The sequence below is a fragment of the Mesoplodon densirostris genome, chromosome 18, assembly GCF_025265405.1.
Source record: "Mesoplodon densirostris isolate mMesDen1 chromosome 18, mMesDen1 primary haplotype, whole genome shotgun sequence".
Taxonomy (NCBI): Eukaryota; Metazoa; Chordata; class Mammalia; order Artiodactyla; family Ziphiidae; genus Mesoplodon; species Mesoplodon densirostris.
In genome coordinates, this window is record NC_082678.1 from 30,296,211 (window position 1) to 30,321,811 (window position 25,601).

The window sequence follows — 25,601 nt, forward strand, 5'->3', positions numbered from 1 at the left end:
AATGGGGCTTCTTCAAGAAGCAAAAGAGTAAATAAGTGGATAGTGCATGTCAGGTGGGCCCAAGGCCCCCAGCTGCCCAGTCCCACTTGGGCTTCCTCCCTAGAAACGAAATGAGGAGAGGATTGGACTCCTAGTGAAGGAGTTAAGATGCAGAAAGGGATAGGACTTGAGAGTACTATCAAACTCTCAATTCAAGTGGCCGAGGACCTCGGTCTCGGCCCTCTCGTCCTCAAGGAAAGGGGTCGGGAGTGGGCAAGTGGTACGTGGCATCCAGAAAGATGACGAGGGTCCACAGGAAGAGGCGGTCCACCACCATGGCCACAAACTGCCAGTCCTCCTTCAACTGGGGGTAGGAAGATTAAACTGTTCCTGGGCTCCAGACAACCAGGGAAGGAGGCCTCAAGGCCCTGTACCGCACCCAGGTCCTCATACCACAGCTTGGAGACAAGGGCGGGCCCGCAGAATAGCAGAGAGAGAAACTGCGGGCGACGGATGTGAGTAAGGAACAAGTGGGAAGCCAGGGGGCGGGACCAAGTGAGGCAAACTTCCAATCGGAAAAAAAATCGAGTTCTGGGGGTGGAGCCTAAGTTTGCCGGTGGAGCCAAGGCCACTCAGGCCTTGCCTTAGCCCACCCTCTTTGGAGTCACAGCTTCGTGGTCCTCTTGTTCCCGCAGCTGTTGAGCGGCGTAGCTGATTGAAGAAACGACCTCCCGTAGGTCGGGAGGCAGGCACACAGCCCGGCTTGGACCATCGATAAATGGCCGCAGGTCCGGGGCAGACAGTTCAGGCTGGAACGTGGAAGAGGCGAGTCTGTTTGGCCACGACCGGGGCACAAAGACGGCCTGCGTGGGTGCTCTAGGCCCCGCCCCAACTCCCTCCTCCAACGCCCATCCAGGTTTCAAAACGTGAGAGAGCCCTTCAGGTTCTCTTCAACAGCGGCCACCTCTCTAGCCTTCCGCAATTCCTCCTATTCCCTTACTCTTTAGTTCCCACCTCCCCGCAAAGTGGGTAACAGAAGGGGTACTACAACTCCCATGATGCTCAACCACGACATCCTCTGAGAGCTTAGGACGCCTGCCTCCGCACAGTCTTCTGGGAACTGTAGTTCTCCCTCTCCCTTCTACGTGGGCCATGGGGAGTAGATACTACCTGTTGGGTTTGGGGAAGAGAAAATCATGTGGTGGCTTGAGGATGAAATATTCATCTGTTCCCCGACCCCAGCCACTTCTTGGAGAATCCCTGAGAGGTATAGGAGGTGGCTCCGGTATCTGGTCTCTCTCAGGTTTGGGTCTCTTCAGACCCAGATACGGAGGGAGTTTGTGGATAAAGATCTGCAGAGTAGAAGAAGAGCCGTCTTGGAGGGGACTCTTATGCTTTCAGACCAGAAGGGAAGCCGCCAACCACCCCCACGGCACGTGCCCATTCCTGCGCATGCGTGCATGCATCCCACAGATGAAATGCAACTACACAGCCCAAGAGTCCTTAAGGGGGTTAGGAGGCATCCTGACTGGAAAGAAAAGTTCTGAGGGCTTCCACCCTGATAGTACCTAACCTTGAGAATGCTTCCTTGGGACCCACGAAGGAGAGAAGTATTGATGAAGAGAGTCTGGGATCTACACAATGTTAATGATGGGAGGATAAAATTAATTGGGCAACATTTCAACACCCAAAGACCTTGGCACTTTGACACCCTACCAGGAGTTGTAGTTCTCCCTCAGGTCTGTGAAAGGGAAGGTTGAAAGTTGGTGGGAGTGAGGGGCGACACCTGGACAAAAAGCCAAATACTAGGATTGAGAGTTAACACAGGTTGGAGAGGAGATCTTCTTACCTGACGGACCCAAAGGGGCATTTGGTGGGTGTGGGGTGAGCGATGGTGCAGGTTGAGGACTACGATGTTAAGGACGACTGAGAAGGTGACGAGGACCGTGGTAAACATGAGGTATTTCATAATGACGGGGACAGACAGGGAGGTCTCAGGCACTTTGTCTGCCAGCAGCAGCAGGAACACAGTAAGGGTCAGCAGGGCAAAGATCGAGAGCCCCATCTGCTCTACTTGGGGGACAGAGCGGAAGGCGGAAGGATTAGGCTTTGCCAGAAAGCAATCTCCCTGGCATAATCAGTGACCGTGTTTCCAGCCCACTCAAGGACAGGCTTTTGGAAGGGCCAACTGCATGCAAATAACTCCTACATTTATACCTCCAACCTGGACTGATTCCCCTAAATTCCACACTTGTATCCACCTGCCTACTTAACCTCTCCATTTGGGTGTCCAATAGACATCTCGACCTTAACATGTCCAAAACTTAATTCCCTCACCACCGACTCCCCACACAGTCTTCCTCAGGTCATAAATGACAACTCGATCTTTCCTGTGGCTCAGGCCAAATCCCTTGGAGTCATTCTCAGCTCTCCTCTCTCTCATCCCATATCCAATCCATACCAAACCCTATTGGCTCTACCTTCAACATATATCCTGAAACTGATGACTTATCCCATCTACCACTACCATCCTGGTACAAGCCACCATTACCTCAGATCTGAGTTATTACAAAGGCCTCCTCTTTGCTTCATCCTTTGCCCCCCTGCTGACTGTTCTCAACAGAGCAGCCACATTGATCCCGTTAAAATGTAAATCAGATCAACCAAGAGCCCCAAACACAGCCCAGAATGGGGGAGGCAAGTTTGCATACATCTGGTCGTGACCCAAGAGACCAGATGAGGAAAACTGAAGCCTGGGCTCTTTCTCACAGTCTGGGGAAATCAGGCATTGGGTGTCCATCCCTACATCTTACCTCCTCCCCAGAGGGTGGCTTCTGAGCCACCCTAAAAAGAACTAAGTTCTCTGCGCTCTGGGGGAGCTTTAAGATGCTGGGCGTGGGTGACAGGGAAAGGAAAATTGCTCTAAACTCTAAAGCACTGCTCTCCAATAGCATTTTTCATGATGATGGAAATGTTCTAAATCTGTGCCGTCCAATGCAGTAGCCACTAGCTCCATGTGGCTACTGAGCACTTAGAAGATCATGGCACTGAGGAAGAGAATTTCTTTTTTTTTCTGGCCAAGCCATGAAGCTTGCGGGGTCTGAATTCCCCGACCAGGGATTGAATCACCGCCACATCAGTGAAAGCGCCAAGTCCCAACAACTGGACTGCCAGGGAACAGAATTGGATGTCAGGGAAATTCTGTTCCCTGAGGAAGAGAATTTTTAACTTTTTAACTTAATTTTTAATAGAATTAATTTTCCTTAACTTTAAGTAATTTACATTCTAATAGGCCTTTGGCTAGTGGCTACTGTAATTGACAGTGCAGCTCTAGGGCCTTGGGGATAACGGATTTAGCTAGACAGCGATGGAGGGAAAGCAGGGATAGTTTAGGTCCTCATCAGACCCTGTGGGATGGGGCTGGGTTGGATGTCCTCCAAAGTCCACAGAAGGCTTCTCTTGTCTCTTTATTCCTCATGCTTATCTGTCCCCTCTTTTTCTAAGTTTCTCATCACACACTGATATCCCCACTCCTTGATGGTCTCCAGTGAGTTGTTGGATGTTGGAAGCCATCCTGGAGCCATTGCACCATGACAAAGTCATGAAGCAACGGAAGGCGAAACTGCAAGGCAGCGCCGTGCCAGGAAGGTGGACTACAGCTCTGTTGTTATGTTTTATGATAATAAGTTTAAATATAGGGGCAATTTTGGGGGGATGTTGCTCCACGTGAAAGAAAAATTCCTCTAGGACTCCCCCTCCTGGAACTACCACAGAATGGGAAGTACCCACTAAAGACCCAGGGAAATGGGTAAAGAATTAAGAGCCTGGAACTAAAGGGATATTTTTATGAAAAACACCCTCTAGTATGGAGTTATGGCCATGGGCTGGAGTTCCTGATGACATAGGAAATTTATGGTTCTATTATAAAGGAAGATTAATTATAGAAAAGCAAATGCCTAGAGCAGAATTAGTTGCTCGGATAGGGAGAAAGCACTGTCTCAGTTGAAGGAAACAACGAGAAAGGGCATGCAGGGTACATTGTACATATTTTCGTGGAACCATTGTAAAAGGTTGCCCATGCAAGAAGAGAAATAGGAACAAGTAGCTTCAACTTTTACAACTAAAATAATCATATAACTGCTTGGCTTGGTTACTAAGAAATAACCTGTGATTAATGGGAACTTGGGAAATATTTTAATAGGACATCTAGAAACTAGGGGATATTTTTTTAAAAAAAAATCTTTATAGAACATTTTGAGGTTTGATTGTGCTAAGATTGTTTGGTCACATACCTGGTAATGTAATCAACTACAATATATAAACCTGTGACTGTAAACAATAAAGAAGAGAGAGAAACATGCAATGCTGATACTTTAAGAAGTGTAATAGATTTATTTCCTTCGCCGACGCTATCTATCCCTCGGGTTTCCCTTGACTCGCTGGAGCTGGACTCCGGCAGTTGGATGTGGCCCTATGAAGGTGCCTGGGAGACAGAGCTTCGCACTTGTCCCTGTCTGCTGTCTCTGGCGGGCGTCAAAGACCACACGCCCTAGAGAGAGCTTCGCACTTGTCCCTGTCAGCTGTCTCTGGAGGACATCAAAGACCACATGCCCTAGCCAGGTGCCTGCTGGTTTTGGGAGGCGTAGACATCTGGTGATAGTTCTGGCAGGCTGGGGGGATGGTTTCAGGTGGTACACCCAGGCTTGTCTGCCTATTCGCTGCGAGGAGGTTAGCAGGTCATTGTAGGCCCCCTGAGCCTTGGCAGAGCAGGAGTTGTGACTGGGTGGGACAGAAGTCCATGGTATGTGCTGCCCTGCATCCTCCTTTCGAGGAACTGTCTCAGATATAAATGACTTTTGGGTCTGACGTGGGCCCAAAACTTGGACAGAGTCAGTTCCTAGAGGGTTCTTGTGGAGGCCAGGGTTTGGGATAAGGCCTGAGTTGTTATGGAGGCCTCGTCTCTTGGATAAGCCAGAGTCTTGAGTAAGGGCTGGACCCTTATGGGGGCCAGGATCTCGATTAATTCCTGAGTCCTCGTGGAAGTTAGGGTCACGGGTATGTTCTGAGCTCCTGTAAATTCCAGCATCTTGGGTAAGGCCAGGATTCTTATGGAGGTCAGAATCTTGAGTAAGGCCTTGTCTCCTGCAGACTCCAGAAGCTTGGGTCAGGCCTGGATTCTTGTAGTCTCCGGAGTCTCGGGTAAGGCTTGAGCCCTTATGGAGACGAGCGGTTTGCACAAGACCTGGACTTTTATGGAGATCAGACTCCTGGCAAAGGACTGAGCTCTTGTTGACTGCAGAGTCTTTGGCATGGCATGGACTCTTCTGTGGCCAAGAATCTTGGGTAATGACTGGATTCTTCTGAAGGTCAGAGTCTTGGGAAAGGCTTGGATTTTTGCAGAGGTAAGGGTCTTCGGTAAGGCCTCGAAGTTCATGGAGGCCTGGATCTTGAGCAAGGCCTGGGTTCTTGAGGAGGCCTGTGTCTCCGGTAAGGCCTGGGGTCCTTTGGAGGACAGAGCATTGGTTGAGACCTAGACTCTCATGAAGTTCTGGGGGTTGGGGCTGGTTTGGGGTTTGGGAAGTAGTGGATAACTGGGGAGGGATGGGGCCCTGGGGAGAGAGGACAGACTGAGGAGACTTGGAGGTTGGGGGAAAGGTGGGGGTTTGTATTAAGGCGGAGGGCTTCTGGTGGTTGCTGTGTTGATGAAGGACAAAGGATCTGGGAAAACAAGAGGCAGAGAAAGAGTGCATGGTGGAGGCATGGTGCATGGTGAGCTCTGGGCACTGGTCAGAGAACGGAAGCAAGGTTGAGAAGGTGCAGCATCCTTGGAGTACACCAGGAATTTGGGGCAGACTGGAGTCTGGGGATCCGTGTTTCTCTTCTCAGACTGGCAAGGATGGGAGCTACAGTGAGTGAAGGTCTTGGACTGTACAAATTTGTCTTTGGCATGATTTGGGATCTTCCATTCCATAGTCCCCAACTCCACGTAACCCGGTATGGACCCTGTGGAGGGCTTGGCACTGTCCCCACTACATTGCTTCAGTGTTTGCTCAGCTGTACCAGAGCTCACCAGACCATGCCCCTCTTGGGGCCTGGTTAGGGTACCCAAGTCATTTCTGGAGTACCCAGAGTTCTGAGGGGGACACACATGGAATAAGTTCTGCTTTATGCTGCGGGCATAGTAGACCACATGGCCAGAGGAGAGGCCTTGGTCGAAGGTAGACAAGGTAGAGAGAATAGAATCTAGGATGGGGGTACGGGTGGTGGAAGGGACTGGAGGGGTCGTCAGGGTCATGACCAGTGCTGGGACAGAGGTTGTGGCAGAGATCGGGACAGGGGCTGGTGTAGGGGCTAGGGCAGGAGTAGTAGCAGGGGCAGAAGTTGGGGGAGGGGCCAGAGTGTTGGCATGGGTATAGGTCAGATGAGCATGGGTCAGGGTGCAGAGAGAAATGTGGCCCAGGAATAGGGCTGAGGCATATGAGGGGGCCTGGGCTTGGGCCTGGGCTGGGGTATGGGCTGAGGTATGCTCTGGGCCATGGACCTGGGCAGGGCTGTGCTCAGGGGTGAGGGCTGGTGAGGGGGTCTGGGCCTGCGGGGTAGTGTGCTCAGGGAGGTGGAGTGTGGAGCAAGTCTGGGCCTGAGGTGGGGCGTGCACAGAGGGGTGCTTGTAGGAGAAGGTCTGGGCCTTGGCAGGAGAATGTGCAGGGAGCTGAACTGGGGGGCAGGTCTGGGCCCGGGCTGAGTCATAGTCTGGGGTCTTAGTCTTGCTCTCTTGGGGCAGGCAGAGTGGAACCACGTCCACCTTGCTTATCCTGCGGAGCTTGGAAGACGTCTCTCACCTGGTGTTAAAGGTGGCTTGGGACTTTAAGGCTGTGAATGGAGGGGCCTCCCCAGCTCCCACTAACCCCTCCTTCCACAGTCCCCGTGAAGCCTCCGTGGAAGCCCGAGCCCGTCCACACTGCGGCGGCATCCAGCAGCACTTAGAAGCCGTCTCATCATCTGTTTCTGGTATCCAGGATTCAAGGTGGTTTGGGTGCCTGTGCAGGAAGCTCGGGCGATGGCGGAAGCGGGGAGAAACCCTTGAACACAGGTTCTTGGGATCCACGGAGCAGCGCGTGCGATGGCTGCCTCCACAGCTGGCTTGCTTGTCTGCAGGGAAAGGCGAGATGGGACAGGGCCTGGGTTCCTGAGGGGCTGAGAATCAAGGCAGGAATAGAAGAAAGGGGACAGGCCCACATCCCCTGAGCCCACACTGGCGCCCACTTACCTTTGGGGAAAATACGGTTGAAACCTGCCCGCAAGAATCTCTTCAGATGCATCCAGAGCTGAGGGAAGCAAGGGAGCGTGGAGTTCGGGATCAGGGTGAGCCCTGAAATCCAACCCTTGTCCGGCCACACTGCAGCAGCCATCCCATCTCAGCCCCTTCAAGACCACAGGGCTCCCCCAACCACACTGCCCAGATCCTGCCCTCACCAGAGTCACCACGTTGATCCACACGTTGAGCAACATGATGCTGACCAGGATCAGAAGAATTGAGTCTCCTAGGTCTTGGCATTTCCCGGTTGTGGTGCCAGAGCACGCCTCGGCTAGGTAATGGGTTTGCTCAGCCATGGCTGGGGGTCCCAGGACTGCCTGGGTCTGCTGGCCTCCATATATGTATACTGGGAGACAGACTGGGTCATAATGGGGCAGGTGGTGGCGTCACAGTGAGGGAGGGGGACGAAAAGGAGGGCCAGGCGTGGCATTCCATGGTTCCCCAGGTGAGGTAAGCTGAGCCTGGACAGCCAAACAGGGCCCGGAGGCCAGCACACCTCCCCTCGAGCTGTCAAACATTCGCTCACCGCCCACTGACTCACTTGTTCAAATGTCACATTCCATCTCTTGGCCCCTCCTGAGACTAGAAAGACCTTGGCCTCAGAGCCCTGCGGAAGGCCTGGCTGGAGTCCAGAGCCTCAGCCTTCTTCATGCCCTTCACTGGCTGTGGAGCTGGACCTGCCCAGATGTGGAACCTCCCAGTTTGGAAGCAGCTTCTTGTTTGAGGCTCTTTGGGGACAGGGACAGCTGAGACACAGAGGAGGTGCCCAGAGACCAGTGGTGTGGAGACTGCAGCTGCAGATCTACTTAGTGCATGGTATCGGACCAGGAGGGGCCTGCTGGCAGGACTGTGGCCACTAAACCAAGGGGACCCTCAGGCCCAGAAGGGGACACTGGCTTCTTATTGCAGGAAGCCAAAGGCAGGGACCCAAGCTGGCAGAAGGAGTGGCGCTTCCAAGCCACAGACCGCCAATGTTTTCTGGACCATGGCGCTCTTTATTCCTCTCTCCATGCCCTGCCTCTCCCCACCCGCCCCCATTAGCTGCTGGCCAGTTCATTTTCCCAGTCTGGCTTCCGTGCAGAGAGGGCCTCGAGGCCGAGGTGGAAGGTAGCAGCGAGTTGGCCCACGCTTGGCTTCCTGCACTTGCCGCTTCAACTCCAGGCTGTCATACACTTGGTAGTTGGCATTTCCCCCTGGCTTCCGGCTGAGTGGCATGAAGGTGGGCGGGGGTGGAGGGTGTTCGGTAGCCTGGACGTCGGGCAGAGTCTGGGAGGGGCGGAGGAGCAGCGCTGAGCTGGGATCCGAGGCCCGCTGGTAGAGGCCTCGGCCAGCATCGTGAGGGAGGCGGAGGCGGCCAGAGGGTGCCGCACAGGCAGCATCTCTGCCCATTCGGCCGCCCAGCGCCGCACCTCGTGGGGATCCCGGGAGTAGTTCAAGTGTCCCGTGGAGTGGCGCGGGCTGTGGCTGGGCTGGCTGTGAGCACAGCTGTGGAGGCTCCGTCCGTGGGCCGGTGGGGAGTTACGCTGCCAGGCTTCGGGCCGGTAGCCCTGAGGCACCAGAGCTGATGGAGGCTCAGAGCCCTCCAGACCACGCCGCCGCTGATCCAAGGAGTCATACGGGAGATGGCCCCGTGAGGGGTAAGTTCTGTGCCCCCCAGGGACCCACGAGCTCTTAGGGGGCAGCCGTCGGGTAAGTGGTGGAGACGAGGTCCACTGGTCAGCATCCACATTGCCCCAGATGCGGGATGGCGAGCAAGGGGCCCCGAAGGACTGCAGCCCTATCTCAGACTTGGCCTCCACACGCTTGGGCCTGCAGTGCAGCTCGGGCGACAGGTAGAGACAGGCTGGTGGCTGGATGGCCAGGATCCCACCCTGTCGACCCCAGAGGCCCACGTTGGAGGGCAGACCCATCTGCCGGTAGAGCCCTCCCCAGCGCCCCCACGGGTACTTGGGTTGTGGGAAGGAAAGTTGGGCCTCCTCCTCCAGGTAGGAGTCCGGGTCCTCCCAGTTCAAGGAGGGCATCGGAGGCAGCTGTGACGTCCCGTGGAGGCGATGCGGCCTACGGAAGCCTGAGCAGCTGGAGGGGAATTTTCTAAATTCTTGGGCCTCCCCTGGTGGCTTCAGGGGTGGCGGCTGCAGCTGCGGCTACGGTTGCGGAGATGGTGGTAGGAGGACGAGGAGTAGCAAGTGGACCGGGCCATTCTCACTTCCACAGGGTCCAGGGTGCAGTGCATGTGGATGTCTTGGGCCTTGGCTGGAGGATGTTTGGAGGAACTTTCACAAGCCTGTGAGATTTCATCTGTGGGAGGCGAGAGTCCGTGAGGGCAGGGCAACTGTCAGAAGATTTCAGGGTTGGGAACCTGGGAGCCTGGGTTTCTAGGGCCCTGGGAATGGCGAGGCGGGGTGCCCCTTAGCTGTCTTCGGTAGTTACTTTGCTGAATAATACAATACATGGTCTTGTCTAAGGCATTCTGGAGCCCATGCCATAGCTGGGGTGGGGTGGGGTGGGGTGGGGTGGGTGAAAATGAAGGCCAGGCTCTCTACCCTCACCACCACTCCCAGCCAAGACCGTTCCTGCAGACAGAGGTGCAGGCTGCAGCTGGTTCCCACCCTCAGCCATCTTCACCCCTACTGGTGATCCCCAACCATCGCTGACCATAGTTGCCATGCTGATCCCAATGCTGACAAGAATGACAATGCTCAGCAACAGGAGTAGGAAGTCCTCTGCATTCTGGGTACTTTGTTGGTATTGATGGCAGCACCCCAGGTTGTCATACCAGAGCTGGTGTTCCATGGTGGGCGGGTCCTAGGGCCGCCTGAGCCGTGGGACGCCCCATCCCCCCAACCCCACCGGCCCTGACCCACACTGCACTCATGCCAGGACCTGGGGACACCCACCAACAGGTGAGGGACCATGGTCATAATGAGGCACATTGCAGGGAGTCACAATGCGGAGTTGTCCAATCTTTCATCCACTCAGCTGGTCCTTTAGGTGGCCGTCTCTGCCCTCGGCTCCCACTACATGGAGCCTAGTCCCCAGAGTTCAGTCTGTCCTTCTGTCTCCATGGGGCCTTGCTTAACTTGATTTGCAAGCAGGGTTGCTACAGATGAGAGACAGTCTTCATAGTGACTGGATCATGCATATAGGATTTCCTCCATTTCATTGTTCAAGACATTAGGACCGCTTACGTAGCCTGTTGGGCTTCTTAGAACTAGCCTGCAGTTCTTAAAAAGTTTCAAGAGAAGCCAGAAATCCAAATTGCTCTGTGAAATATCCACATTTTAAAAGTAGCAAACCAATTCAAATTTTAAACTCTGCTGGCCAACAACATGGGCCACACAAAACACACCAGTTTGTAACCTCTGATGTATACTGTATAATGCTTTTGTCCTCATCTTCTCATATGATCTTCAGACTAGGGAGCAGATACTATTATTCGCTTCATTTTACAGATGGAGAAACTGAGGCACAGAGCAGTTTAGTAGCTTGTCCAAAGTTTGAGCATCAAAGCTGGAACTTGAGGTTTTTACAGTGTGCTTTTTTATCCTCATTACAAATGCATCCTTTTAGAAAGAACCTTTTCTTATCCTAAAGATAATACATATTACAAAATACAATAAAGTACAGAAAGGTCAAAACAAAGAAAAAACGACCACTAGTCCCAACATGCCCACATAAGCACTATTTCTTAGTGTATTTCCTTACAGAAAAAATAATTTCCCTCTTCATTCAATCAGAGGTACCGGCTGTATAGTTTAGGATCTGTGCTCGGTGCTGGGGATATTACAGTGAACAGCCATAGTTCCTGCCCTCAGAAGGCTTACAATCTAGTTCTTGTTCTTTGTTCCATTCATTGCCAACCTAGATGTGAATATCCAATGGGGCTTCTTCAAGAAGCAAAAGAGTAAATAAGTGGATAGTGCATGTCAGGTGGGCCCAAGGCCCCCAGCTGCCCAGTCCCACTTGGGCTTCCTCCCTAGAAACGAAATGAGGAGAGGATTGGACTCCTAGTGAAGGAGTTAAGATGCAGAAAGGGATAGGACTTGAGAGTACTATCAAACTCTCAATTCAAGTGGCCGAGGACCTCGGTCTCGGCCCTCTCGTCCTCAAGGAAAGGGGTCGGGAGTGGGCAAGTGGTACGTGGCATCCAGAAAGATGACGAGGGTCCACAGGAAGAGGCGGTCCACCACCATGGCCACAAACTGCCAGTCCTCCTTCAACTGGGGGTAGGAAGATTAAACTGTTCCTGGGCTCCAGACAACCAGGGAAGGCGGCCTCAAGGCCCTGTACCGCACCCAGGTCCTCATACCACAGCTTGGAGACAAGGGCGGGCCCGCAGAATAGCAGAGAGCGAAACTGCGGGCGACGGATGTGAGTAAAGAACAAGTGGGAAACCAGGGGGCGGGACCAAGTGAGGCAAACTTCCAATCGGAAAAAAAATCGAGTTCTGGGGGTGGAGCCTAAGTTTGCCGGTGGAGCCAAGGCCACTCAGGCCTTGCCTTAGCCCACCCTCTTTGGAGTCACAGCTTCGTGGTCCTCCTGTTCCCGCAGCTGTTGAGCGGTGTAGCTGATTGAAGAAACGACCTCCCGTAGGTCGGGAGAGGGCACACAGCCCGGCTTGGACCATCGATAAATGGCCGCAGGTCCGGGGCAGACAGTTCAGGCTGGAACGTGGAAGAGGCGAGTCTGTTTGGCCACGACCGGGGCACAAAGACGGCCTGCGTGGGTGCTCTAGGCCCCGCCCCAACTCCCTCCTCCAACGCCCATCCAGGTTTCAAAACGTGAGAGAGCCCTTCAGGTTCTCTTCAACAGCGGCCACCTCTCTAGCCTTCCGCAATTCCTCCTATTCCCTTACTCTTTAGTTCCCACCTCCCCGCAAAGTGGGTAACAGAAGGGGTACTACAACTCCCATGATGCTCAACCACGACATCCTCTGAGAGCTTAGGACGCCTGCCTCCGCACAGTCTTCTGGGAACTGTAGTTCTCCCTCTCCCTTCTACGTGGGCCATGGGGAGTAGATACTACCTGTTGGGTTTGGGGAAGAGAAAATCATGTGGTGGCTTGAGGATGAAATATTCATCTGTTCCCCGACCCCAGCCACTTCTTGGAGAATCCCTGAGAGGTATAGGAGGTGGCTCCGGTATCTGGTCTCTCTCAGGTTTGGGTCTCTTCAGACCCAGATACGGAGGGAGTTTGTGGATAAAGATCTGCAGAGTAGAAGAAGAGCCGTCTTGGAGGGGACTCTTATGCTTTCAGACCAGAAGGGAAGCCGCCAACCACCCCCACGGCACGTGCCCATTCCTGCGCATGCGTGCATGCATCCCACAGATGAAATGCAACTACACAGCCCAAGAGTCCTTAAGGGGGTTAGGAGGCATCCTGACTGGAAAGAAAAGTTCTGAGGGCTTCCACCCTGATAGTACCTAACCTTGAGAATGCTTCCTTGGGACCCACGAAGGAGAGAAGTATTGATGAAGAGAGTCTGGGATCTACACAATGTTAATGATGGGAGGATAAAATTAATTGGGCAACATTTCAACACCCAAAGACCTTGGCACTTTGACACCCTACCAGGAGTTGTAGTTCTCCCTCAGGTCTGTGAAAGGGAAGGTTGAAAGTTGGTGGGAGTGAGGGGCGACACCTGGACAAAAAGCCAAATACTAGGATTGAGAGTTAACACAGGTTGGAGAGGAGATCTTCTTACCTGACGGACCCAAAGGGGCATTTGGTGGGTGTGGGGTGAGCGATGGTGCAGGTTGAGGACTACGATGTTAAGGACGACTGAGAAGGTGACGAGGACCGTGGTAAACATGAGGTATTTCATAATGACGGGGACAGACAGGGAGGTCTCAGGCACTTTGTCTGCCAGCAGCAGCAGGAACACAGTAAGGGTCAGCAGGGCAAAGATCGAGAGCCCCATCTGCTCTACTTGGGGGACAGAGCGGAAGGCGGAAGGATTAGGCTTTGCCAGAAAGCAATCTCCCTGGCATAATCAGTGACCGTGTTTCCAGCCCACTCAAGGACAGGCTTTTGGAAGGGCCAACTGCATGCAAATAACTCCTACATTTATACCTCCAACCTGGACTGATTCCCCTAAATTCCACACTTGTATCCACCTGCCTACTTAACCTCTCCATTTGGGTGTCCAATAGACATCTCGACCTTAACATGTCCAAAACTTAATTCCCTCACCACCGACTCCCCACACAGTCTTCCTCAGGTCATAAATGACAACTCGATCTTTCCTGTGGCTCAGGCCAAATCCCTTGGAGTCATTCTCAGCTCTCCTCTCTCTCATCCCATATCCAATCCATACCAAACCCTATTGGCTCTACCTTCAACATATATCCTGAAACTGATGACTTATCCCATCTACCACTACCATCCTGGTACAAGCCACCATTACCTCAGATCTGAGTTATTACAAAGGCCTCCTCTTTGCTTCATCCTTTGCCCCCCTGCTGACTGTTCTCAACAGAGCAGCCACATTGATCCCGTTAAAATGTAAATCAGATCAACCAAGAGCCCCAAACACAGCCCAGAATGGGGGAGGCAAGTTTGCATACATCTGGTCGTGACCCAAGAGACCAGATGAGGAAAACTGAAGCCTGGGCTCTTTCTCACAGTCTGGGGAAATCAGGCATTGGGTGTCCATCCCTACATCTTACCTCCTCCCCAGAGGGTGGCTTCTGAGCCACCCTGAAAAGAACTAAGTTCTCTGCGCTCTGGCGGAGCTTTAAGATGCTGGGCGTGGGTGACAGGGAAAGGAAAATTGCTCTAAACTCTAAAGCACTGCTCTCCAATAGCATTTTTCATGATGATGGAAATGTTCTAAATCTGTGCCGTCCAATGCAGTAGCCACTAGCTCCATGTGGCTACTGAGCACTTAGAAGATCATGGCACTGAGGAAGAGAATTTCTTTTTTTTTCTGGCCAAGCCATGAAGCTTGCGGGGTCTGAATTCCCCGACCAGGGATTGAACCACCGCCACATCAGTGAAAGCGCCAAGTCCCAACAACTGGACTGCCAGGGAACAGAATTGGATGTCAGGGAAATTCTGTTCCCTGAGGAAGAGAATTTTTAACTTTTTAACTTAATTTTTAATAGAATTAATTTTCCTTAACTTTAAGTAATTTACATTCTAATAGGCCTTTGGCTAGTGGCTACTGTAATTGACAGTGCAGCTCTAGGGCCTTGGGGATAACGGATTTAGCTAGACAGCGATGGAGGGAAAGCAGGGATAGTTTAGGTCCTCATCAGACCCTGTGGGATGGGGCTGGGTTGGATGTCCTCCAAAGTCCACAGAAGGCTTCTCTTGTCTCTTTATTCCTCATGCTTATCTGTCCCCTCTTTTTCTAAGTTTCTCATCACACACTGATATCCCCACTCCTTGATGGTCTCCGGTGAGTTGTTGGATGTTGGAAGCCATCCTGGAGCCATTGCACCATGACAAAGTCATGAAGCAACGGAAGGCGAAACTGCAAGGCAGCGCCGTGCCAGGAAGGTGGACTACAGCTCTGTTGTTATGTTTTATGATAATAAGTTTAAATATAGGGGCAATTTTGGGGGGATGTTGCTCCACGTGAAAGAAAAATTCCTCTAGGACTCCCCCTCCTGGAACTACCACAGAATGGGAAGTACCCACTAAAGACCCAGGGAAATGGGTAAAGAATTAAGAGCCTGGAACTAAAGGGATATTTTTATGAAAAACACCCTCTAGTATGGAGTTATGGCCATGGGCTGGAGTTCCTGATGACATAGGAAATTTATGGTTCTATTATAAAGGAAGATTAATTATAGAAAAGCAAATGCCTAGAGCAGAATTAGTTGCTCGGATAGGGGAGAAAGCACTGTCTCAGTTGAAGGAAACAACGAGAAAGGGCATGCAGGGTACATTGTACATATTTTTCGTGGAACCATTGTAAAAGGTTGCCCATGCAAGAAGAGAAATAGGAACAAGTAGCTTCAACTTTTACAACTAAAATAATCATATAACTGCTTGGCTTGGTTACTAAGAAATAACCTGTGATTAATGGGAACTTGCGGAAATATTTTAATAGGACATCTAGAAACTAGGGTATATTTTTTTAAAAAAAAAATCTTTATAGAACATTTTGAGGTTTTGATTGTGCTAAGATTGTTTGGTCACATACCTTGGTAATGTAATCAAACTACAATATATAAACCTGTGACTGTAAACAATAAAGAAGAGGAGAGAAACATGCAATGCTGATACTTTAAGAAGTGTAATAGATTTATTTCCTTCGCCGACGCTATCTATCCCAGGTTTCCCTTGACTCGCTGGAGCTGGACTCCGGCAGTTGGATGTGGCCCTATGAAGGTGCCTGGGAGACAGAGCTTCGCACTTGTCCCTGTCTGCTGTCTCTGGCGGGCGTCAAAGACCACACGCCCTAGAGAGAGCTTCGCACTTGTCCCTGTCAGCTGTCTCTGGAGGACATCAAAGACCACATGCCCTAGCCAGGTGCCTGCTGGTTTTGGGAGGCGTAGACATCTGGTGATAGTTCTGGCAGGCTGGGGGGATGGTATCGGGTGGTACACCCAGGCTTGTCTGCCTATTCGCTGCGAGGAGGTTAGCAGGTCATTGTAGGCCCCCTGAGCCTTGGCAGAGCAGGAGTTGTGACTGGGTGGGACAGAAGTCCATGGTATGTGCTGCCCTGCATCCTCCTTTCGAGGAACTGTCTCAGATATAAATGACTTTTGGGTCTGACGTGGGCCCAAAACTTGGACAGAGTCAGTTCCTAGAGGGTTCTTGTGGAGGCCAGGGTTTGGGATAAGGCCTGAGTTGTTATGGAGGCCTCGTCTCTTGGATAAGCCAGAGTCTTGAGTAAGGGCTGGACCCTTATGGGGGCCAGGATCTCGATTAATTCCTGAGTCCTCGTGGAAGTTAGGGTCACGGGTATGTTCTGAGCTCCTGTAAATTCCAGCATCTTGGGTAAGGCCAGGATTCTTATGGAGGTCAGAATCTTGAGTAAGGCCTTGTCTCCTGCAGACTCCAGAAGCTTGGGTCAGGCCTGGATTCTTGTAGTCTCCGGAGTCTCGGGTAAGGCTTGAGCCCTTATGGAGACGAGCGGTTTGCACAAGACCTGGACTTTTATGGAGATCAGACTCCTGGCAAAGGACTGAGCTCTTGTTGACTGCAGAGTCTTTGGCATGGCATGGACTCTTCTGTGGCCAAGAATCTTGGGTAATGACTGGATTCTTCTGAAGGTCAGAGTCTTGGGAAAGGCTTGGATTTTTGCAGAGGTAAGGGTCTTCGGTAAGGCCTCGAAGTTCATGGAGGCCTGGATCTTGAGCAAGGCCTGGGTTCTTGAGGAGGCCTGTGTCTCCGGTAAGGCCTGGGGTCCTTTGGAGGACAGAGCATTGGTTGAGACCTAGACTCTCATGAAGTTCTGGGGGTTGGGGCTGGTTTGGGGTTTGGGAAGTAGTGGATAACTGGGGAGGGATGGGGCCCTGGGGAGAGAGGACAGACTGAGGAGACTTGGAGGTTGGGGGAAAGGTGGGGGTTTGTATTAAGGCGGAGGGCTTCTGGTGGTTGCTGTGTTGATGAAGGACAAAGGATCTGGGAAAACAAGAGGCAGAGAAAGAGTGCATGGTGGAGGCATGGTGCATGGTGAGCTCTGGGCACTGGTCAGAGAACGGAAGCAAGGTTGAGAAGGTGCAGCATCCTTGGAGTACACCAGGAATTTGGGGCAGACTGGAGTCTGGGGATCCGTGTTTCTCTTCTCAGACTGGCAAGGATGGGAGCTACAGTGAGTGAAGGTCTTGGACTGTACAAATTTGTCTTTGGCATGATTTGGGATCTTCCATTCCATAGTCCCCAACTCCACGTAACCCGGTATGGACCCTGTGGAGGGCTTGGCACTGTCCCCACTACATTGCTTCAGTGTTTGCTCAGCTGTACCAGAGCTCACCAGACCATGCCCCTCTTGGGGCCTGGTTAGGGTACCCAAGTCATTTCTGGAGTACCCAGAGTTCTGAGGGGGACACACATGGAATAAGTTCTGCTTTATGCTGCGGGCATAGTAGACCACATGGCCAGAGGAGAGGCCTTGGTCGAAGGTAGACAAGGTAGAGAGAATAGAATCTAGGATGGGGGTACGGGTGGTGGAAGGGACTGGAGGGGTCGTCAGGGCCATGACCAGTGCTGGGACAGAGGTTGTGGCAGAGATCGGGACAGGGGCTGGTGTAGGGGCTAGGGCAGGAGTAGTAGCAGGGGCAGAAGTTGGGGGAGGGGCCAGAGTGTTGGCATGGGTATAGGTCAGATGAGCATGGGTCAGGGTGCAGAGAGAAATGTGGCCCAGGAATAGGGCTGAGGCATATGAGGGGGCCTGGGCTTGGGCCTGGGCTGGGGTATGGGCTGAGGTATGCTCTGGGCCATGGACCTGGGCAGGGCTGTGCTCAGGGGTGAGGGCTGGTGAGGGGGTCTGGGCCTGCGGGGTAGTGTGCTCAGGGAGGTGGAGTGTGGAGCAAGTCTGGGCCTGAGGTGGGGCGTGCACAGAGGGGTGCTTGTAGGAGAAGGTCTGGGCCTTGGCAGGAGAATGTGCAGGGAGCTGAACTGGGGGGCAGGTCTGGGCCCGGGCTGAGTCATAGTCTGGGGTCTTAGTCTTGCTCTCTTGGGGCAGGCAGAGTGGAACCACGTCCACCTTGCTTATCCTGCGGAGCTTGGAAGACGTCTCTCACCTGGTGTTAAAGGTGGCTTGGGACTTTAAGGCTGTGAATGGAGGGGCCTCCCCAGCTCCGACTAACCCCTCCTTCCACAGTCCCCGTGAAGCCTCCATGGAAGCCCGAGCCCGTCCACACTGCGGCGGCATCCAGCAGCACTTAGAAGCCGTCTCATCATCTGTTTCTGGTATCCAGGATTCAAGGTGGTTTGGGTGCCTGTGCAGGAAGCTCGGGCGATGGCGGAAGCGGGGAGAAACCCTTGAACACAGGTTCTTGGGATCCACGGAGCAGCGCGTGCGATGGCTGCCTCCACAGCTGGCTTGCTTGTCTGCAGGGAAAGGCGAGATGGGACAGGGCCTGGGTTCCTGAGGGGCTGAGAATCAAGGCAGGAATAGAAGAAAGGGGACAGGCCCACATCCCCTGAGCCCACACTGGCGCCCACTTACCTTTGGGGAAAATACGGTTGAAACCTGCCCGCAAGAATCTCTTCAGATGCATCCAGAGCTGAGGGAAGCAAGGGAGCGTGGAGTTCGGGATCAGGGTGAGCCCTGAAATCCAACCCTTGTCCGGCCACACTGCAGCAGCCATCCCATCTCAGCCCCTTCAAGACCACAGGGCTCCCCCAACCACACTGCCCAGATCCTGCCCTCACCAGAGTCACCACGTTGATCCACACGTTGAGCAACATGATGCTGACCAGGATCAGAAGAATTGAGTCTCCTAGGTCTTGGCATTTCCCGGGTGTGGTGCCAGAGCACGCCTCGGCTAGGTAATGGGTTTGCTCAGCCATGGCCGGGGGTCCCAGGACTGCCTGGGTCTGCTGGCCTCCATATATGTATACTGGGAGACAGACTGGGTCATAATGGGGCAGGTGGTGGCGTCACAGTGAGGGAGGGAGACGAAAAGGAGGGCCAGGCGTGGCATTCCATGGTTCCCCAGGTGAGGTAAGCTGAGCCTGGACAGCCAAACAGGGCCCGGAGGCCAGCACACCTCCCCTCGAGCTGTCAAACATTCGCTCACCGCCCACTGACTCACTTGTTCAAATGTCACATTCCATCTCTTGGCCCCTCCTGAGACTAGAAAGACCTTGGCCTCAGAGCCCTGCGGAAGGCCTGGCTGGAGTCCAGAGCCTCAGCCTTCTTCATGCCCTTCACTGGCTGTGGAGCTGGACCTGCCCAGATGTGGAACCTCCCAGTTTGGAAGCAGCTTCTTGTTTGAGGCTCTTTGGGGACAGGGACAGCGGAGACACAGAGGAGGTGCCCAGAGACCAGTGGTGTGGAGACTGCAGCTGCACATCTACTTAGTGCATGGTATCAGACCAGGAGGGGCCTGCTGGCAGGACTGTGGCCACTAAACCAAGGGGACCCTCAGGCCCAGAAGGGGACACTGGCTTCTTATTGCAGGAAGCCAAAGGCAGGGACCCAAGCTGGCAGAAGGAGTGGCGCTTCCAAGCCACAGACCGCCAATGTTTTCTGGACCATGGCGCTCTTTATTCCTCTCTCCATGCCCTGCCGCTCCCCACCCGCCCCCATTAGCTGCTGGCCAGTTCATTTTCCCAGTCTGGCTTCCGTGCAGAGAGGGCCTCGAGGCCGAGGTGGAAGGTAGCAGCGAGTTGGCCCGCGCTTGGCTTCCTGCACTTGCCGCTTCAACTCCAGGCTGTCATACACCTGGTAGTTGGCATTTACCCCTGGCTTCCGGCTGAGTGGCATGAAGGTGGGCGGGGGTGGAGGGTGTTCGGTAGCCTGGACGTCGGGCAGAGTCTGGGAGGGGCGGAGGAGCAGCGCTGAGCTGGGATCCGAGGCCCGCTGGTAGAGGCCTCGGCCAGCACCGTGAGGGAGGCGGAGGCGGCCAGAGGGTGCCGCACAGGCAGCATCTCTGCCCATTCGGCCGCCCAGCGCCGCACCTCGTGGGGATCCCGGGAGTAGTTCAAGTGTCCCGTGGAGTGGTGTGGGCTGTGGTTGGGCTGGCTGTGAGCACAGCTGTGGAGGCTCCGTCCGTTGGCCGGTGGGGAGTTGCGCTGACAGGCTTCGGGCCAGTAGCCCTGAGGCACCAGAGCTGATGGAGGCTCAGAGCCCTCCGGACCACGCCGCCGCTGATCCCAGGAGTCATACGGGAGATGGCCCCGTGAGGGGTAAGTTCTGTTCCCCCCAGGGACCCACGAGCTGTTAGGGGGCAGCCGTCGGGTAAGTGGTGGAGACGAGGTCCACTGGTCAGCATCCACATTGCCCCAGATGCGGGATGGCGAGCAAGGGGCCCCGAAGGACTTCAGCCCGAGCTCAGACTTGGCCTCCACACGCTTGGGCATGCGGTGCAGCTCGGGCGACAGGTAGAGACAGGCTGGTGGCTGGATGGCCAGGATCCCACCCTGTCGACCCCAGAGGCCCACGTTGGAGGGCAGACCCATCTCCCGGTAGAGCCCTCCCCAGCGCCCCCACGGGTACTTGGGTTGTGGGAAGGAAAGTTGGGCCTCCTCCTCCAGGTAGGAGTCCGGGTCCTCCCAGTTCAAGGAGGGCATCGGAGGCAGCTGTGATGTCCCGTGGAGGCGATGAGGCCTACGGAAGCCTGAGCAGCTGGAGGGGAATTTTCTAAATTCTTGGGCCTCCCCTGGTGGCTTCAGGGGTGGCGGCTGCAGCTGCGGCTACGGTTGCGGAGATGGTGGTAGGAGGACGAGGAGTAGCAAGTGGACCGGGCCATTCTCACTTCCACAGGGTCCAGGGTGCAGTGCATGTGGATGTCTTGGGCCTTGGCTGGAGGATGTTTGGAGGAACTTTCACAAGCCTGTGAGATTTCATCTGTGGGAGGCGAGAGTCCGTGAGGGCAGGGCAACTGTCAGAAGATTTCAGGGTTGGGAACCTGGGAGCCTGGGTTTCTAGGGCCCTGGGAATGGCGAGGCGGGGTGCCCCTTAGCTGTCTTCGGTAGTTACTTTGCTGAATAATACAATACATGGTCTTGTCTAAGGCATTCTGGAGCCCATGCCATAGCTGGGGTGGGGCGGTGTGGGGTGGGGTGGGGTGGGGTGTGTGAAAATGAAGGCCAGGCTCTCTACCCTCACCATCACTCCCAGCCAAGACCGTTCCTGCAGACGGAGGTGCAGGCTGCAGCTGGTTCCCACCCTCAGCCATCTTCACCCCTACTGGTGATCCCCAACCATCGCTGACCATAGTTGCCATGCTGATCCCAATGCTGACAAGAATGACAATGCCCAGCAACAGGAGTAGGAAGTCCTCCGCATTCTGGGTACTTTGTTGGTATTGATGGCAGCACCCCAGGTTGTCATACCAGAGCTGGTGTTCCATGGTGGGCGGGTCCTAGGGCCGCCTGAGCCGTGGGACGCCCCACCCCCCCAACCCCACCGGCCCTGACCCACACTGCACTCATGCCAGGACCTGGGGACACCCACCAACAGGTGAGGGACCATGGTCATAATGAGGCACATTGCAGGGAGTCACAATGCGGAGTTGTCCAATCTTTCATCCACTCAGCTGGTCCTTTAGGTGGCCGTCTCTGCCCTCGGCTCCCACTACATGGAGCCTAGTCCCCAGAGTTCAGTCTGTCCTTCTGTCTCCATGGGGCCTTGCTTAACTTGATTTGCAAGCAGGGTTGCTACAGATGAGAGACAGTCTTCATAGTGACTGGATCATGCATATAGGATTTCCTCCATTTCATTGTTCAAGACATTAGGACCGCTTACGCAGCCTGTTGGGCTTCTTAGAACTAGCCTGCAGTTCTTAAAAAGTTTCAAGAGGAGCCAGAAATCCAAATTGCTCTGTGAAATATCCACATTTTAAAAGTAGCAAACCAATTCAAATTTTAAACTCTGCTGGCCAACAACATGGGCCACACAAAACACACCAGTTTGTAACCTCTGATGTATACTGTATAATGCTTTTGTTCTCATCTTCTCATATGATCTTCAGACTAGGGAGCAGATACTATTATTCGCTTCATTTTACAGATGGAGAAACTGAGGCACAGAGCAGTTTAGTAGCTTGTCCAAAGTTTGAGCATCAAAGCTGGAACTTGAGGTTTTTACAGTGTGCTTTTTTATCCTCATTACAAATGCATCCTTTTAGAAAGAACCTTTTCTTATCCTAAAGATAATACATATTACAAAATACAATAAAGTACAGAAAGGTCAAAACAAAGAAAAAACGACCACTAGTCCCAACATGCCCACATAAGCACTATTTCTTAGTGTATTTCCTTACAGAAAAAATAATTTCCCTCTTCATTCAATCAGAGGTACCGGCTGTATAGGTTAGGATCTGTGCTCGGTGCTGGGGATATTACAGTGAACAGCCATAGTTCCTGCCCTCAGAAGGCTTACAATCTAGTTCTTGTTCTTTGTTCCATTCATTGCCAACCTAGATGTGAATATCCAATGGGGCTTCTTCAAGAAGCAAAAGAGTAAATAAGTGGATAGTGCATGTCAGGTGGGCCCAAGGCCCCCAGCTGCCCAGTCCCACTTGGGCTTCCTCCCTAGAAACGAAATGAGGAGATGATTGGACTCTTAGTGAAGGAGTTAAGATGCAGAAAGGGATAGGACTTGAGAGTACTATCAAACTCTCAATTCAAGTGGCCGAGGACCTCGGTCTCGGCCCTCTCGTCCTCAAGGAAAGGGGTCGGGAGTGGGCAAGTGGTACGTGGCATCCAGAAAGATGACGAGGGTCCACAGGAAGAGGCGGTCCACCACCATGGCCACAAACTGCCAGTCCTCCTTCAACTGGGGGTAGGAAGATTAAACTGTTCCTGGGCTCCAGACAACCAGGGAAGGCGGCCTCAAGGCCCTGTACCGCACCCAGGTCCTCATGCCACAGCTTGGAGACAAGGGCGGGCCCGCAGAATAGCAGAGAGAGAAACTGCGGGCGACGGATGTGAGTAAGGAACAAGTGGGAAGCCAGGGGGCGGGACCAAGTGAGGCAAACTTCCAATCGGAAAAAAAATCGAGTTCTGGGGGCGGAGCCTAAGTTTGCCGGTGGAGCCAAGGCCACTCAGGCCTTGCCTTAGCCCACCCTCTTTGGAGTCACAGCTTCGTGGTCCTCCTGTTCCCACAGCTGTTGAGCGGCGTAGCTGATTGAAGAAACGACCTCCCGTAGGTCGGGAGGCAGGCACACAGCCCGGCTTGGACCATCGATAAACGGCCGCAGGTCCGGGGCACACAGTTCAGGCTGGAACGTGGAAGAGGCGAGTCTGTTTGGCCACGACCGGGGCACAAAGACGGCCTGCGTGGGTGCTCTAGGCCCCGCCCCAACTCCCTCCTCCAAGGTCCATCCAGGTTTCAAAATGTGAGAGAGCCCTTCAGGTTCTCTTCAACAGCGGCGACCTCTCTAGCCTTCCGCAATTCCTCCAACTCCCTTACTCTTTAGTTCCCACCTCCCAGCAAAGTGGGTAACAGAAGGGGTACTACAACTCCCATGATGCTCAACCACGACATCCTCTGAGAGCTTAGGACGCCTGCCTCCGCACAGTCTTCTGGGAACTGTAGTTCTCCCTCTCCCTTCTACGTGGGCCATGGGGAGTAGATACTACCTGTTGGGTTTGGGGAAGAGAAAATCATGTGGTGGCTTGAGGATGAAATATTCATCTGTTCCCCGACCCCAGCCACTTCTTGGAGAATCCCTGAGAGGTATAGGAGGTGGCTCCGGTATCTGGTCTCTCTCAGGTTTGGGTCTCTTCAGACCCAGATACGGAGGGAGTTTGTGGATAAAGATCTGCAGAGTAGAAGAAGAGCCGTCTTGGAGGGGACTCTTATGCTTTCAGACCAGAAGGGAAGCCGCCAACCACCCCCACGGCACGTGCCCATTCCTGCGCATGCGTGCATGCATCCCACAGATGAAATGCAACTGCACAGCCCAAGAGTCCTTAAGGGGGTTAGGAGGCATCCTGACTGGAAAGAAAAGTTCTGAGGGCTTCCACCCTGATAGTACCTAACCCTGAGAATGCTTCCTTGGGACCCACGAAGGAGAGAAGTATTGATGAAGAGAGTCTGGGATCTACACAATGTTAATGATGGGAGGATAAAATTAATTGGGCAACATTTCAACACCCAAAGACCTTGGCACTTTGACACTCTACCAGGAGTTGTAGTTCTCCCTCAGGTCTGTGAAAGGGAAGGTTGCAAGTTGGTGGGAGTGAGGAGCGACACCTGGACAAAAAGCCAAATACTAGGATTGAGAGTTAACACAGGTTGGAGAGGAGATCTTCTTACCTGACGGACCCAAAGGGGCATTTGGTGGGTGTGGGGTGAGCGATGGTGCAGTTTGAGGACTACGATGTTAAGGACGACTGAGAAGGTGACGAGGACCGTGGTAAACATGAGGTATTTGATAATGACGGGGACAGACAGGGAGGTCCCAGGCACTTTGTCTGCCAGCAGCAGCAGGAACACAGTAAGGGTCAGCAGGGCAAAGATCGAGAGCCCCATCTGCTCTACTTGGGGGACAGAGCGGAAGGCGGAAGGATTAGGCTTTGCCAGAAAGCAATCTCCCTGGCATAATCAGTGACCGTGTTTCCAGCCCACTCAAGGACAGGCTTTTGGAAGGGCCAACTGCATGCAAATAACTCCTACATTTATACCTCCAACCTGGACTGATTCCCCTAAATTCCACACTTGTATCCACCTGCCTACTTAACCTCTCCATTTGGGTGTCCAATAGACATCTCGACCTTAACATGTCCAAAACTTAATTCCCTCACCACCGACTCCCCACACAGTCTTCCTCAGGTCATAAATGACAACTCGATCTTTCCTGTGGCTCAGGCCAAATCCCTTGGAGTCATTCTCAGCTCTCCTCTCTCTCATCCCATATCCAATCCATACCAAACCCTATTGGCTCTACCTTCAACATATATCCTGAAACTGATGACTTATCCCATCTACCACTACCATCCTGGTACAAGCCACCATTACCTCAGATCTGAGTTATTACAAAGGCCTCCTCTTTGCTTCATCCTTTGCCCCCCTGCTGACTGTTCTCAACAGAGCAGCCACATTGATCCCGTTAAAATGTAAATCAGATCAACCAAGAGCCCCAAACACAGCCCAGAATGGGGGAGGCAAGTTTGCATACATCTGGTCGTGACCCAAGAGACCAGATGAGGAAAACTGAAGCCTGGGCTCTTTCTCACAGTCTGGGGAAATCAGGCATTGGGTGTCCATCCCTACATCTTACCTCCTCCCCAGAGGGTGGCTTCTGAGCCACCCTAAAAAGAACTAAGTTCTCTGCGCTCTGGGGGAGCTTTAAGATGCTGGGCGTGGGTGACAGGGAAAGGAAAATTGCTCTAAACTCTAAAGCACTGCTCTCCAGTAGCATTTTTCATGATGATGGAAATGTTCTAAATCTGTGCCGTCCAATGCAGTAGCCACTAGCTCCATGTGGCTACTGAGCACTTAGAAGATCATGGCACTGAGGAAGAGAATTTCTTTTTTTTTCTGGCCAAGCCATGAAGCTTGCGGGGTCTGAATTCCCCGACCAGGGATTGAACCACCGCCACATCAGTGAAAGCGCCAAGTCCCAACAACTGGACTGCCAGGGAACAGAATTGGATGTCAGGGAAATTCTGTTCCCTGAGGAAGAGAATTTTTAACTTTTTAACTTAATTTTTAATAGAATTAATTTTCCTT

At 53.2% G+C, this 25,601-nt stretch overlaps 4 protein-coding genes and 3 pseudogenes across 4 annotated transcripts; all 7 read right to left on the bottom strand.

The window, feature by feature from the left end:
- Window positions 1–229: 229 nt before the first annotated feature.
- Window positions 230–2,422, bottom strand: LOC132479168 (acetylcholine receptor subunit beta-like). The gene is made up of 5 exons (XM_060082742.1): window positions 2,317–2,422; window positions 1,829–2,052; window positions 1,150–1,331; window positions 648–810; window positions 230–343 (listed from the first exon to the last, which is right to left on the bottom strand). The coding sequence occupies exons 1-5, from the start codon at window positions 2,420–2,422 to the stop codon at window positions 230–232; spliced, it is 789 nt and encodes a 262-aa protein (XP_059938725.1).
- A 1,966-nt stretch (window positions 2,423–4,388) lies between these two features.
- LOC132479169 (uncharacterized protein SPEM3-like) lies at window positions 4,389–7,590 on the bottom strand. Its single transcript, XM_060082744.1, is given in 4 exon segments — window positions 4,389–5,704; window positions 5,707–7,028; window positions 7,243–7,304; window positions 7,453–7,590. Coding segments are annotated over 4 exon segments (2,838 nt in total).
- A 341-nt stretch (window positions 7,591–7,931) lies between these two features.
- Window positions 7,932–10,109, bottom strand: LOC132479170 (uncharacterized protein SPEM2-like; annotated as a pseudogene).
- A 1,291-nt stretch (window positions 10,110–11,400) lies between these two features.
- LOC132479171 (acetylcholine receptor subunit beta-like) lies at window positions 11,401–13,592 on the bottom strand (annotated as a pseudogene).
- Window positions 13,593–15,570: 1,978 nt separating this feature from the next.
- Window positions 15,571–18,766, bottom strand: LOC132479172 (uncharacterized protein SPEM3-like). Its single transcript, XM_060082745.1, is given in 5 exon segments — window positions 15,571–15,741; window positions 16,306–16,880; window positions 16,883–18,204; window positions 18,419–18,480; window positions 18,629–18,766. Coding segments are annotated over 5 exon segments (2,268 nt in total).
- A 560-nt stretch (window positions 18,767–19,326) lies between these two features.
- Window positions 19,327–21,382, bottom strand: LOC132479173 (uncharacterized protein SPEM2-like; annotated as a pseudogene).
- A 1,204-nt stretch (window positions 21,383–22,586) lies between these two features.
- LOC132479174 (acetylcholine receptor subunit beta-like) lies at window positions 22,587–24,779 on the bottom strand. Its single transcript, XM_060082746.1, has 5 exons — window positions 24,674–24,779; window positions 24,186–24,409; window positions 23,507–23,688; window positions 23,005–23,167; window positions 22,587–22,700 (listed from the first exon to the last, which is right to left on the bottom strand). Exons 1-5 carry the CDS (start codon window positions 24,777–24,779, stop codon window positions 22,587–22,589), a joined length of 789 nt encoding a protein of 262 aa, XP_059938729.1.
- Between the last annotated feature and the right edge of the window lie 822 nt (window positions 24,780–25,601).

What these genes read in the sequence shown, in the direction of transcription:
- LOC132479168 (XM_060082742.1), bottom strand. Translation starts at nt 2,422, where the DNA reads ATGAGAGAGAGGAGAGCTGAGAATGACTCCAAGGGATTTGGCCTGAGC. An exon ending in CTCTTCCCCAAACCCAACAG is followed by an intron (nt 811 to 1,149) that starts GTAGTATCTACT and finishes GTGGCCAAACAG; the next exon opens with ACTCGCCTCTTCCACGTTCC. An exon ending in AACAAGAGGACCACGAAGCT is followed by an intron (nt 344 to 647) that starts GTGACTCCAAAG and finishes TCCTACCCCCAG; the next exon opens with TTGAAGGAGGACTGGCAGTT.
- LOC132479174 (XM_060082746.1), bottom strand. Translation starts at nt 24,779, where the DNA reads ATGAGAGAGAGGAGAGCTGAGAATGACTCCAAGGGATTTGGCCTGAGC. An exon ending in GACTGTGTGGGGAGTCGGTG is followed by an intron (nt 24,410 to 24,673) that starts GTGAGGGAATTA and finishes CTGTCCCCCAAG; the next exon opens with TAGAGCAGATGGGGCTCTCG. An exon ending in CTCTTCCCCAAACCCAACAG is followed by an intron (nt 23,168 to 23,506) that starts GTAGTATCTACT and finishes GTGGCCAAACAG; the next exon opens with ACTCGCCTCTTCCACGTTCC.